This window comes from Galleria mellonella, unplaced genomic scaffold (assembly GCF_026898425.1).
Source record: "Galleria mellonella isolate WM207_F2 unplaced genomic scaffold, CSIRO_AGI_GalMel_v1 utg718, whole genome shotgun sequence".
In the NCBI taxonomy this organism is placed as follows: Eukaryota; Metazoa; Arthropoda; class Insecta; order Lepidoptera; family Pyralidae; genus Galleria; species Galleria mellonella.
Genome location: NW_026442143.1, coordinates 1,454,038 through 1,468,721, shown reverse-complemented (window position 1 = coordinate 1,468,721; position 14,684 = coordinate 1,454,038). Strand labels below are relative to the sequence as shown.

Genomic DNA, 14,684 nt, shown 5'->3' with positions numbered 1-14,684 from the left:
TATATGAAAGTGAATTTGTTTTGCTGTCACGTCAACGAAGTTGCAAGTAAAAGGTTATAGGTATGCTATAATGTTAAAGTTAGTTATGTTATTGTTTGAATATGCTATAATTATTATATATGATTATAATTAATAAATCCTCCTCTAAGATCATATATATATAAAAATATTTTGTCTTTGGATATTTTGGAGACTCGAAACCAAACCAAAAGTAATCACCAAAATTAGAAATCGAATTCTGTTGAAAATTACTCAAATATATATGTAGATTTAGTATCTAGACATATATTCGAGTAATTATCAACCTTACCTTACCAGAAGGAATCCTAGCTTTAAACATTTTATGCGAGTATTTTTAAACAAATCTCTTATAAACAGACAAAATGAAATTCAACCGAACAGAAGTCTAAAAGGGTTATTTGTAAACATCGTTCCGATTTACGAATAAAAGATTTAGAAACATTTTGTGTTCAAAAGAAATGTAGAATGATGTTACGATTTATTCAATAATATTATTTGTTGGTGCCCAGAAATGGAAATAGATTACACGAAATCCTATACGGGACTTTTATGTATTGTTTTAACAGATTTTTGTGTAGAATTTATTATACACTAATTGTAATTCGCTATGTTGCTCGTGTGAAATAAGGTAAAAATTACCTTATATCTTAATTCAGGTAAGGTATAAGTCACCACATGTTAATTTAAGTTATGGTCCACGGGTATCGTAAAAGGCGAATAAAGAAACTTAATAAACGAAAGATGGCTAGCAATATCCTTCTAAAACATTACCAAAGATTTTGCGATTTTTTTTAATGGGTGAAAATGGCATGGTAACCCCGCCTGCACTATTAGTATATACTGGCGGGGTGCTAATGAGAGGTGATAGGAGAGGATGAGGAGGCAGGTCAGTTAGTCCATCGTGACAAATTCAACGATAAATTAATCATGATAGTTTCCAGGGGGAACCGCGTGGAGTTCGACCTGTTAGTAGTGTTAGTAATGGGGACTAACCTCTCCATTACAAACAATCCCCCCCCACTTAACTGCGGTTGTCAACCCGCTGCCAAGCGTGGCAAGCACTGGCAAAATTCCTCAAGGAGAGGCTTATGTTCAGCAGTGGACAGTAAAGGTTGATTCTTTATTGGCTACATTTACAATAATATGAGTTAAGTATTAGGATTCAAATCTCTTTTGTCGTTCAAACATGATGGACTATCAAACTTTTAAATTTTTATTAATATTTGGACTTTACGATCCTTACTAATTTTATAATAGAGTGACAAAAAGAATTTAACACCCAAATAATCTTTTGAAACTTAAATTAAGTTTTATTAATATTATAGTTGAAAGTGTTTGTTTTAAGTTAGAAGTTTAGTTTTTATCATTAAAGTTTTTGTGTTAAGTTGGAAATAAGTTTAATTATTACCTCTTAGCGTCTTAGTGGCTTATCTAATCACTTTGAAATTTGGTGTACACGTATGGGATGAAGAAGGGTATAGGCTATTTTTTTTTATATATTACTGATAAAGCAAATAGTAAATAAGTTCCAAAATTGAATTACCATAACCATTTATCTGTATGGCATAACAGTAAAAGACCCTAAAATCCGCTAATTGGCGGCGTATAAATGTCAATATCGTCTTAGAGGCGTATGTTACAGAAAATATATACCATGTATAGTTCTTAAGACTAAGGCTACTGCGAAAATTTGAAGAAGATTATAATCATTGGAAAAGTAAATGAAAAAAACAAAACATAAAGTTCAGACACATACCAATGTTACGTGAAGTGACGAAACGGTTAATAATGAAGATGTCTAACGTCTTTCTTTGCATTGAAGATCACTAATAATGGTAAAATTGCTAAGAACTTGAACGATAGCTTAATAATACTCAGCAATGAAAATACTATTTAAAGAGGAAGCACATAATTATGTTATAACAACCTAACATCTCATTGCGGGGGGGTGGGGGGAGGAAGGATTGTTAGTAATGGAGACTGAGAATCCCATTGCTAGCAATATACCCAACCAGGTCGACCTCCTCGCGAGAAGCGACCTTCTTTCTGGAAACTATCATGGTTATTTTCTGATAAATTCATCATGATGGGCTAACTGGCCTGTCTTTATTCTCATCTATCACCCTTCACTGGTGCTGCACCAACGTATCTCGTTAGTGCAGGCGGGGTTACCATACTATTTTTGCCCATCAACGACATCTCATTGCGGAACACTACTACCTTTACAGAAGGATCTCATTAGAAGAGGTCATTTTTTTATTAGTCGAAACTACGATGACTTCTAGTATGAACTGCATAGACGTCGATCTAACAGTATAAAATACTAACAATGTGGCTGATATATCGTATTACTAACAATCCCCTCCTCACGAACATTTATTCGATATTACTTCATACATTTGGTAACGTAATATGGGTCTTAGAAATGTAAATCAAAATGTTGTTATTAGCTTTTTAAATACCGTTATGTAGTTTGACGATTCAGTTTAATGGTGACTAATAAAAATATACGCAAATGTAATATACAACATAACCTTCAAAAAAAGAGCATAATCCTTTTTAAAAGGCCGGCAGCACACCTGCAATGCCGTAGGTGTTGTGGGTAATCATGGGCGGCGGTAGTCACTTACCATCAGGTGAGCCGCATGCTAGTTTGCCCCCTATGTTGTAAAAAAATACATTATATATTACTTAAAATTTTTATTTTTTTTTTTTATTTCAGGCAATAAGTTTCTATATAAATATAGGGCAATAGATACTACTCGTACATAGACATAATAATAAAAAAAAAATTTACATTTATCACTATATTCAATTTTGGAAACTCAGATTTCATTACAAGATAATAAATATAATAATAAATAAATTTATTTCTTTATACAAAGGTAGTTAGTTACATTACAGGGTTTGGTATCTCCTGTTAAGCAAAAATTGCTTGTGTTAGGAGAAACCGCTCCTTCACAACAATAATTAAATTTCATAATCATTACAATTTACTTTTCTTTTTTTCTTAATCAGCATTAAAAATTTTACTTTGTTTTACTTTTATACAATAATATTAAAAAATTTACATATCATAAAAAAAGAACAAATGTCTATTTATGATAATAAATGCGGTCGTGTATGTGCTTGTTCTTGTGTGTATGTGTATGTGCGAGCGTGTGTGTGCGTGCGTGTGTGTGCGTGCGTGTGTGTGCGTGCGTGCGTGTGTGCGTGCGTGCGTGCGTCGTGTGTGTGTGCGTGCTTCTGTGTGTGTGTGTGTATGTGTGAATTTGTGTGTATGGTATAGATATATATAATAATATAGTTTGTGTTCTTTATTATTTTTTTTTTTTTTTTACTTTTGTACTTTTTATTTATTATTTATATGGTTATTTTTTAATTCCAGACTATATTTTCTATTTCATCGTAACTTTTGGCTTTAAGCCAAGTAACTAGAGTCTTTTTACATTTATGATAATTGAGTGAATATATATCGAGTTCTTTATTTAAATTGTTATATATTTTTGATGATTGACTGGTGTATTGTCTTTTTGCATATGTAGTTTTAACTGTGATTGTATCAGCTACTTTGTGTTTTCTTCTATTTTTATTCTTTTCAGGATTATATGTTAGCGTTTTATGTTTTTTTAATGTAAGTTGAAGTACATATAATTTTCTTACTGTCAGAAGATCGGTTATTAAGTAAAGGCTTTCAGTAGGGAACCGAAATGGTTTAAAGTACATCACCTTTAACAGCGATCTCTGTGCCCTTTCTAGTTCTAGAAATTTTATTTTTGTTGCCCCTCCCCAAATTGCTAAGCAGTAAACAAGGATAGATTGAGCCAAGGAGACATAAATTCGCTGCAATAAGGTTTTTGTAGTAATATGACGTAGCATTTTAAATATCCAAATAAGCTTTCGAATTCTATTCATAATTATTTCAGAGTGTTGGTGCCAAGATAAACGCTGATCGATAATTACTCCCAGGTATTTGGTGTTATGTACCTTATTAATTGTAGCGCAAGAACAATTTAAATTTTGATAGTTTCGGCATTTGTGGATCTTTATATTAAATCTATTTTGTGGTTGTGTACGATTATAGTTAGTAAAACAGATGTAGTTAGATTTAATGGCATTTAAAGTCAGTAGATTATATTGCAGCCAATCCGCTATTTTAGCCAGTCCGCTCTCAGTATGTAACTTTACTTGTTCCCAAGTCTCTCCTGTGAAAATAACAGCTGTGTCATCAGCAAATGAAATAACTAATCCCTCTTCTAATGCCATGTTACATAAAGTATTAATATATATAAGAAACAGTGTAGGGCCGAGGACGCTTCCTTGCGGGATCCCGTACGTAACTGTTTCTTCTGTACTGATAAATTCGCCTATCTTAACCCTTTGTTTCCGTTCACATAGGTAGTCTTTAAAAAGTTTAAGAGGTATTTCTCTTACACCTATACCCTCAAGTCTGTACAGAAGTTTGTAAACGGAAACAGTGTCAAAGGCTTTTTTGATATCAAGGAAAACAGTTAAACACTTATTTCCCTTATCAACCTCCTCTGTAATTTTAGCAACAAGCGTCGAAACTGCGTCCTCAGTAGAAAGCCCCTGTCTAAAACCGAATTGCTGCGATGATAATATATTGTATTTAGTTATATAATTTGTTAACCGGTTGTTAATTAATTTTTCTAAAGTTTTTGAAATAGGTGTTAGGACTGAAATTGGCCTGTAATTTTCGGGTTTGTTACCATCTCCTCCTTTGTACACAATGGAGAGTACAAAAATGGAGAGGTGAATTTCTAAAGGCAAAGGTATTATTACAACTTAATCCGTAGGAATGGTACAGCAAGAAGGGTGCCTTATACGTTCACAGTATATTCAGTGATGCCCTCCCTATATTGCTATTTATGTCTATAGGCGATCTTTCATTCAGGTGGGCCGTTGGCAGAAATGAGTTTCAGGAGGGAATTATTCAATTGTTAAGAATAAAATTTTACGTTTTACCCTGAAGGACCATGAATTGAAAAATAACAGAATTATAATTAAACCAATTTAAGAGTTTGATGACGTATTTGTATGGAAGATCATAAAATTTTTTACTTTAATGTGTCTTGGATAAAGTGCACTCATATTGGGTAGACTGTGTTGTATATCATACTAGCGACATGCCCCGGCTTCGCACGGTTGAACATTACATCACATCACATTAGAAACCTCTAAAATTATCAGTGTTTCTCTACTATATTATGCATGTATTATACATATAAACCTTCCTCTTGAATCACTTTATCTATTAAAAAAACTGCATCAAAATCTATTGCGTAGTTTTAAAGATCTAAGGCTACATAGGGACGGACAGACGGGAAGCGACTTTGTTTTATACTATGTAGTGATTATCTACTTAGCAATCTGCAATTACCAGAGTACACATCCTATTAATGTTACAAATACAGCAGTTTGTATGCATTTGAAAGGATTTTGGTATACAGGTAGTTTATAACTAACTTAGATTATTATTTTATGCAGTAGTTTAAAGTCGAAGCTATATTCCGACATAGCTAGTTATAAATTAATCATTCATTCAGATTCACTGGTAAATTTAATTTCAAGCTGTATATTCATTGGTTTTTTTATGTGATTGTATCCGTATAGTTCTATGATTTGTTTTTAATAGATGATAATGGAATGGTAGCCTCACCCGCGCTATCGGCATACACCGGTGGGGCACCAGTGAAGGATGATAGGTGAGGATGAAGTAGATCAGTTAGTCCATCGTGACGAGATCAACAAGAATTGTTCACGATGGTTTCCAGGGGGAACCACGTGGAGGTCGACCTAATAAGGCATATTGCTAGCAATGGGGCTGTCAAACTCCACTGCTTACAATCCCTTTCCCCCAGTTCTATGATTTAGGTCTACTGGCAGAATAGAATGCACTGAAAAAGATAGTTCTCTTTATAAGAAAGAATGGAGAGACATATAGCAAACAAGCCGTCAGCACATGTATAGATAAATAGTAATTGTTGCCTGTAGTCATGAATATCATAAAATAAGTATTGCATCGCTCGTGGTACCTTCTATACGTTGCCATAATTAAATACTAAGCTATTATTCCACCATTTAATGGCAAAATAATGTCTTGATGTGGATAGATGGATGAATGTTTGTTACTCTTTCACGCAATAACTACTAAACGGATTTGAGTGAAATTTGGCATACGAGCAGGTTATATTCTAACATAGTACATAGGATACTTTAAATATTTATTAATTGCAGGATATAACTAGTTCTTACTAATTATCATCTTCCTGCCCTTATTTTGAAATAATATAATATTATTTGTTTTCTTTGCTAATATTTTAAATGCAAAAGTGAGTTTTTTTTTATACAACTTAGAATGATAAACAAGCTGACGGCCCACCTGATGGAAAGTGGTAACCGTCGCCTATAGGTATGAAAAGTACCATGGACATAACAGTGTATACTGTTTCGCCCATGATACCCCCCATGCGTTGCCATTCCTAAGGACTCAGATGTTATTCCTCTGTACCCAGTAAATTCACGCCAGAGTTTTATTATTTGTTATCTCTTAGCGTCTTAATGGCTTAATCGAGCGCTATGAAAATTTGACTCACATTATTATAAGGGATGGAGAAGTATAAGGGAGTAAACATCTGTGATAAGTAACAGCTAGTAATAGCTGTAATTTATCATAGAAAAACTTTATTTATATTATTATTTTTAAAGCTATATTGTTTTGCTGAATTAATCTTTTAAACTTAAAATTATAATAAGAAGTTGATTTAATATCTGTCACTAAATGTCAGTCTCTAAGCCAAATCTGAGGAATTCCAGAGTGTAGTAAACTATAACAATGAGTTTATCTTTCTTACAATACAGTAATACAGTAAGCACTGAGTCTACATATAATAGTGTGGATTAAAGCGTTAAACATTCTCAAACTTTAGACGAAACCTTTGTCTTCAAACTTAAAGTAATAGATGTTTTAAAGTGACTATAAATTAGTTAATTTTAAACTTTTGCGTTGTTGACACATATTTTAAACAAACTGCAGGGACTTAACGCGACATCATTGCGGGTAAATAGTATCTATAACAACATCATCATCATGTCAGCCTTTAACTGTCCACTGCTGAACATAAGCCTTGCCCTTGAGAGGTCTTGCCAGAAGTTGCCATGCTTAGCTGACGGGTTGGCAACTACTTAAAGATGTTTTAAGAAGGACATTGATGCCCACCTCTCGCCCTCAGGTAGTCGCCTCTGACGATACCCACGGGAATGGAAGGGGTGGCCTATTCTATGCTGGGACTACATGGCCACCTACCTACCTATATACATGATTTTTATTACCAATATTTCGATTGCACTGCATTTTTTTTTTTGATGGGTGAAAATGGTATGGTAACCCGGCCTGCGCTAACGGCATACGCTAGCGGAGCACCAGTGAAGGGTGGTAGATGAGAATGAAAACAGGCCAGTTAGCCCATCATGATGAATTCATCAGGAATTAGCCAGGTTTGTTTCCAAGGAGAACCGCGAGGAGGTCGACCTGGTTGGGTATATTAATGGGATTCTCAGTCTCCATTACTAACAATCCTTTTCCCCCCATTGCACTGCATTATTTACTTATTTGATTAAGTGATTGAGATTTACAGTTTCCCTACACGCTCATTCAGGAAAACACCAGCACAATAATATATACTTTATAACTATAATTAAACGAAATAATAATAATAAGATTAAAATGCTATATAATTATATAGCAATAATGGAAATGGAAATAACATATATATTTTAAATATTTGAACATAAACACTGTGGTTATGCGACGAAATTCTAGTAAGTTGGAGGTACTCGTACGTATAATTGTGGATACTGACTAAAAACATCATTCAGTAGTTTCAATGCAAGAGAGAGAGAGAGAGAGAGAGAAAGAGAGAGGAACTTACTTGGCCAACTCTGTTCTTAATCAAATAAGTATTCTTACTAATATTATAAATGCAAAATGTTTTATTATGTTATAGTGTACGACTTAACTAATCATTATGAAATTTGGTACATATGTATATACAATTTGGGATAATAAAGAATATAAGGTTACTTTTTATTCCAGTTACTAAACGGTCACGTGAAAGAAGTTGCGTGTAAAGCTTGTGTGTCTATAAAACATCTCATTCATCGATGTATTTATGTTTTCGATTGAAATCCTTTGCAAAAGTTTTATTAGGCTTCATTATTAAACCTATTATAAAAATTTCGAGACAATCTATTACAAAAATAATCAAGTTTTTCATCTTTATTAGATTAGAAAATAATGCTTAGAAGTTTTTTTTCCATTTAGATAATTAATAACATAATAATAATTAATTATTAATTAGAAGAATTATGTGTCAAATTATATGAAAGTGGATAAATTCAGAAGTGAGGGTAGTTGTAAAAGTAGAGGTAATCCGGAGATAATTTACACTGTTTACCCCATAAAGAATTTGCTATAAGAATATAAAAATTTCCCAACTAGCATTTAAATGGAATTAGTATCTAAATTAAATTCATTCGAGTATTCTGACACTTCCCTATGGTTGACTGGGAGAGAATGCTCTTAGCATTAAGTCCGCCATGTACACATATTTGTAATTTTTCTTTGCGTTCAATTTTTTATTTACTGGCAGTCAGTTACTTATAATAAGTATTCTAATATGAGTTACAAATGGCTAATTTGATAAAAAAAATTATGACACGAAAATAGGTAAGTATATTTTACGAAGTGCTTATTACAAAAACTCTTTGTCACAGAGGCTTTTTGTCTCAAATTATACGGATAAAACGTTATAATCTTCGAATGAAAAGAACCAGAAAGTAATTCCGGCCGGACTTAGTACAATTTCCTTTATAGAATGAATCATTTTTTTATCCTTTGAACCCTTACATTGTCGAATTAAATATTTACTACCATTTTATAAAAGTTCTTAAAAATAATTTAGTATGAATTTTGTAGTTTTATCATAAGAATATTATTAAAGAATAAAGGTTATTTATAACCTTTATTATTATTAATATACTTTATTATTATTATTATTAATTATTTATTTGATCAACTGGGTGAGCTTTACAGTCTCAGTATGTTCCACCCAGAAAAGTAACAGTACAATAATATACATATACTATATAAGTATAATTAAAAGAAATAATATTAATAAGATCAAAATACCATATAATTGCTATGCGGTATAATAGAAATAATATTTATATTTTATAAATACCCTGTAGTTTTATAGTCATCATCATCATTTCAGTCAATATTTGTCCATTGCTGGACATAGACCTCCCCCACAGACGGCCATAAGGAACGGATCCATCCACGGAAAGAGAATACATCCTTACGTGCTTGAACCTAAATGGTCACGTATCTACATTGTGGTTACAAATGATTTTTTCCCCGCGAATACTCAGACTGTGGAATAAGCTCCCTGCCAACGTTGTCTCTAGAGACTACAGTATGGGGTTTTCCAAAAAGAATGTATTAAGGTTTCTTCAGTGTACCGACGCGCACCCTTCACACCACAGTAACCCTTTACTATCAGACGGGCTGTATGTTTGTGTGCCACCTTCGTGGTATAAAAAAGAGGGCTTTGTCACCGTTAATAAGACATTTGTACCAGCACTTGGCATTTTTTTAATTGGTGGAAATGGAATGGAACGCCTGCGCTATCAGTATACGCTGGCGGGGCTCCAGTGACAGATGATAGGTGAAGATGAAGGCAGGTCTGTTAGCCCATCATGAAGAAATCATAAAGGATTAACCACAATGGTTTCCAGAAACTGCATGGAAGTCGACCTGATAGGGTGTATTGTTAGCAACAGACTTTTAAAAACTATTACTTCTACCCTTTTCCTCCCAGCACTTAGCATTTTAGATGACCGTAGTAATATAGATAAACATGGGTGCAGGATTCCCTTTTAAACTATTTAATAATATTATCTCAGAGCGTATAATAGTATATAGTTTATCTTACTAATAAGTTAGTGGGGACAAGTAACTAGTTCGGAGCGGATTTCAGCATAGCATATAAATTGCGAAATTTGGCGTTTGCAAGTTATCGAGTGAAATCAATGTATATGTATAAGCTAGTGAGATATATAAGCTTTATCAAGTATTATATATATATATATTTATTTTATACTAGATAACGCTTGCACATCTCAATTTTGTCAAGTATAATATCACGATTTATAAATAGATAGATACTCTTTATTGTTTCCTCCAAAAGATAATAGTAGTAAACTTATTGTTCATACAAACAATTTTAAGAAATGTTCACACTGAGTAAACCTTATCGCTAAAAATGATCTCTTCCAGGCAACCTTTGGACGGAGAGAAGTAGTTATAAATAGTTTGATCTGAGGCACGACTTATATAACTATATATAATAGGCAGAGGGGGACTTCGTACAAAAGTCGTTTGCTTGGGCACCTCTGTCCCATTTGTGATACTACTTAATGCCTACATAGAATTTAACGAGTTTCGGGAACAAATTACGATGTTATATGAGAATGTTATACGATAATAATTATCATGTGCAATAGGTTTCTAAATGAAGTGTGAAATGAAATATCTAGAAGTCTATTCTCATATGTATGTATTTTTTACAAGAAGGAGACATCGTACAAAAGTCGTTTCCTTGGGCACCTCTGCACTATTCGTGTTTCTACCGCTTGCATGGCTGTGTTTCGGTTTGAAGGGTGGGATATGACAGCGAATTTACAGGGCACAAAAGGAATAACACCTGAGTCCTCAGTAATGGCAAAGCATGGGGGGTATCATGGACGAAACAGTATATATACTCTGTTATGTCCATAGTACTGCTCATCTCATGGGCCGTCAGCTTGTTTGTTGTAAGTTCCATTCTAAGTTGTATATATACATATATATAGACACCACTGGCATACCTATTTTATGTAAAATGTTTAAATATATATAAGTAAACATTATGATTAATAATAGTGTTCATAATTTGCAATATAGACAGAAGTTATCAGGCCAATAAACTATCAGAAGGAAAATACGTTAATATTATCCTTGTTATATTATTTATAAATTATATTTTCAACATTAATGTAAGACTTCAGTGGGTTCAGTCGTACATGTCAGTTTTTGGTTACAATGTATAAAAGATATAATTGTATTTATTACGAAAATGAAGTGCAACGACTAAAAGAAGAAAGTAAGTGAGCTCTCTATTACTAGTTAGTAATTAAAATTAAACCAAGTCCCTCAATAATTAATTAATGAATTATTAAATAACAATCTTGTGAATATAATAAAATAGTTACTTATTAGACGATGTTTGTGCATGAGAAATATTTAAGAAAGATTGATACAAAGAGTGTTAATAAAAGTAATATAAATTAAAACATATACATATGGTCAATCAGGTAAAGAAACATTTAGGGGCACATCTTAAAATACCCAGACCAAAACAGATTCAGAAAAGTTAATTTTCGACTGAGGATTGAACCAGGGACCTCATTATACAAAGTGCATATCGCTGCATCTAAGATCTATGTTCACATTTCTTAAAATATTCTGTCTTTTTCGGTCATTCATTACTATAATTTATGTTACTTATGATGTTATTATGATTAGAATTAAATTTAGTTTCTTTTTCCTTAAATTATTCTAGATTAGTTATTGAATGGTATTTTACTACATTGCTACATTGTTTCAGGACAACATGGAGTGTTACTTCCAACTTATTCTGTTTATTTATTGGCATTCACCATTGTAATATTATTTGTGTTAGTAATTGTAATTTCATATTTATTGTACAAGAAAAGTAATGTCAGATACAATATAATGAAAGAACCTGAAAGTTCTAAGGATACAAGAAATTATACTACACAGACATCGAATGACTCAACAAACTACAATCACCTATTGCAAACACAAAATAACAATAATCAAAGCATACATCTTAAAGAACTGACAAATAGTTCCGAGAATCAGGAGACGGAATTACCAAAAAATTTTAGAGAGACATACTCAAAGATTTCCAAACAATTAAAAATCCACCCAATGGCACCGCCTAAACAGAACATGATTTTGAAAGAACAACTTTTAAAAATTTGCGAGAATGAACTGACGAAGTCACAAAATAATGGGAATACAACAAGTTTAAAAGATTTACATATGCTACTAAACGAGAATAATACTACGAGAGGCAATGATGAAGAGAAATCTGCATCTACACCACAGTTGGATGAGTACTACGATGTATTACCAAATATACGGCCTGTTACTGCCATGCGTTCAAGCACTGCTCTAGATATACCGGTCTACGACTGCCTACCAAATCATTCTCAAAATTTAATAATAACTGATGAAGATACTAATTATACATACCTAATGGAGAAACAAAACACAGAAATAAGGGAAAGCTCGCCGGAACCTGATTATATAAATGCCAGTTTTAAATTTCAAAAATGTAATAAATAGTCTTAATACAAATTTTAGGGCATAATTATTATGTTCGAAATTATAATTAATGAGAAATTTGCAAATTATCTATACCTAACATTTAGATAATAAAATATTCAAGCAATTCTGATTATACTAATCATGTATCCGGTAAAAGATTTATAATGTCACTTGGAATAAAAATAATCCTATTAAAAACATAAATACGAAATGAGAGCCAAGTTTAATATTAGGAATACACATTGTTTCTATTCCGCCGAAAAAAGAATTGCCAAGTTCTGTGTACAAAGTTGGTACTACTACCACATTTGCTACTTAATAGGTATTATAAATTCTTAAATATTAAGAGACAATTATTTATACAATGCATGTTACAATTGTGCTGTATATAACTGAAGCTCAAGCTTATTATTAGAAAAGCAACTTAGGTATTATGTTATGACTATAATATAAACAAGACGTATACTAACTTAGGAATAATTTTATGGAAATAAGTTGATTAAACAAAAAAAACAAAACCTGTACATAAAAAATAGCCAAGCCAAATATTGGGCTTGAATTACATCCCAAGTGAAATAAATGCATTGGGTAAATACTTGGCTGTATACGCTACCGCGACTAGATTTACTACATATATTCAATTTTAATGTAAGTTGACAATACTTAATATAGAAGGAAATGTATATTGAAATTAAGTATTATTTATTCTATTGCATTATATTAGAAACTGAATTTATCATTTTAAATAATGAAAGCTTCTCTTAGTCATTAATAGTTGTACGTCATCCTTAGTAGTTTTATCTCCAACCGCTAAAAGATAGAATTAAGGAGTAAAATTATTGAGTTCTAACTTATTAGACGCAGAATTTATAATATTAATTACATTAACATTAAATTAATATTATAATAATAATGTAGAATCTGTAGTAATGTAGAATGTAAGCTGATGGACACTTTTTTTAATACAAAATTACAATACAAGTATCTCGTATTTCTTTAATTGTAAATTATTGAGATCAAAACCATTCGTGTTTTTCATAATGTATTGCCATTGGGATTCTTCTTGCCGTTTATGATATCTTACTAATATAATATAATTGTGACTGAACGTTGTTTGTATATAAATTATATTAAAAAACAATATGTAAGGGATTTTAATAGGAGCAATGGAAGCAAACAATTTTTTTTTTTAAATTTTGTATATTTGTTCCGAGATTACATAAAAATTACTACTTCAAATTAAACGCAACTTTCATTGTTTTGTTCCTGAAGATCTAACTTAAAGACTGGTGTATATTTTATTTTTAAACGCCATCTAAAAGTGATTTATTTCATTGCTTTTTCTTCTTCTGATATCCGCGTGTACGAAGAGCCAGCAGAAAGCTACTCCGTAACATTTCTGTCATTATCTAGTTTTGTTCTTGGCAATTTTAGAGTACAATGGACTAACAGACATTTTTCGTATAGTTAATCTAACTCAAAACTGTTTCTTTCATATTGAATATTGGACAGTATTCATATTCATATAAGTCATTTACTGTTTACTACTGAACATAGGCTTCCTCCATTTTTCCAGTAGTTGCCACGCTTGGCAGGCAGGTTGGCAACCGAAATTAGCCTTTTGGTGATATTTTAAGAGGAACGCTGCTGCTCATTTTTCAACCATTAACCCACGGGAAAGGAAATGGTGGCCCATTCTATGCTGGGATGATACGACAACAGTTAGTTGGATAATGCTGATGTATTCATATTTTAGGATTCCCATATACAGGGTTACGCATTAAAAATATTTTTAAATATATTATAGAAATATTGTATTAAAATAACTGTTTGTTTATTCCACATATACAATAGATCGATAATAGTAAATTGTAAGTCTGTAAGATATACATATAATGCATTATATATTAAAGCAATAATGTAACCATTTATATGTATTTACTATATTATTATAATAAATTCTGTAATGTAGGTATTGTTTCGTGGAGTCATAAAAGGAAACCAATGGACAACAACCTATTGTTTAGCGTTTATCTTTTTAGGTATTAAGTGCTTTAATAACAATGACAGTAAAATTGTAGAAGCATTTCAATGAGTGTAATAATAATCATAATAAGTGCTACATAATCATATCTATCGCTTAGTTTTAAAGCCAGAACACCCCGGTTATCACTCAGTCCAGCAA

At 32.1% G+C, this 14,684-nt stretch overlaps 2 protein-coding genes across 3 annotated transcripts in view; both read left to right on the top strand.

Annotated features, from left to right (window-relative positions):
• Positions 1–14,684, top strand: part of LOC113516224 (neuropeptide CCHamide-2 receptor-like) — a 102,176-nt gene that overhangs the window by 43,602 nt on the left and 43,890 nt on the right. The gene's annotated exons all lie outside the window — the stretch shown is intronic.
• Positions 11,094–13,743, top strand: LOC113516127 (uncharacterized). The gene is made up of 2 exons (XM_026900498.3): positions 11,094–11,246; positions 11,751–13,743. Exons 1-2 carry the CDS (start codon positions 11,186–11,188, stop codon positions 12,515–12,517), a joined length of 828 nt encoding a protein of 275 aa, XP_026756299.1. The 5' UTR covers positions 11,094–11,185; the 3' UTR covers positions 12,518–13,743.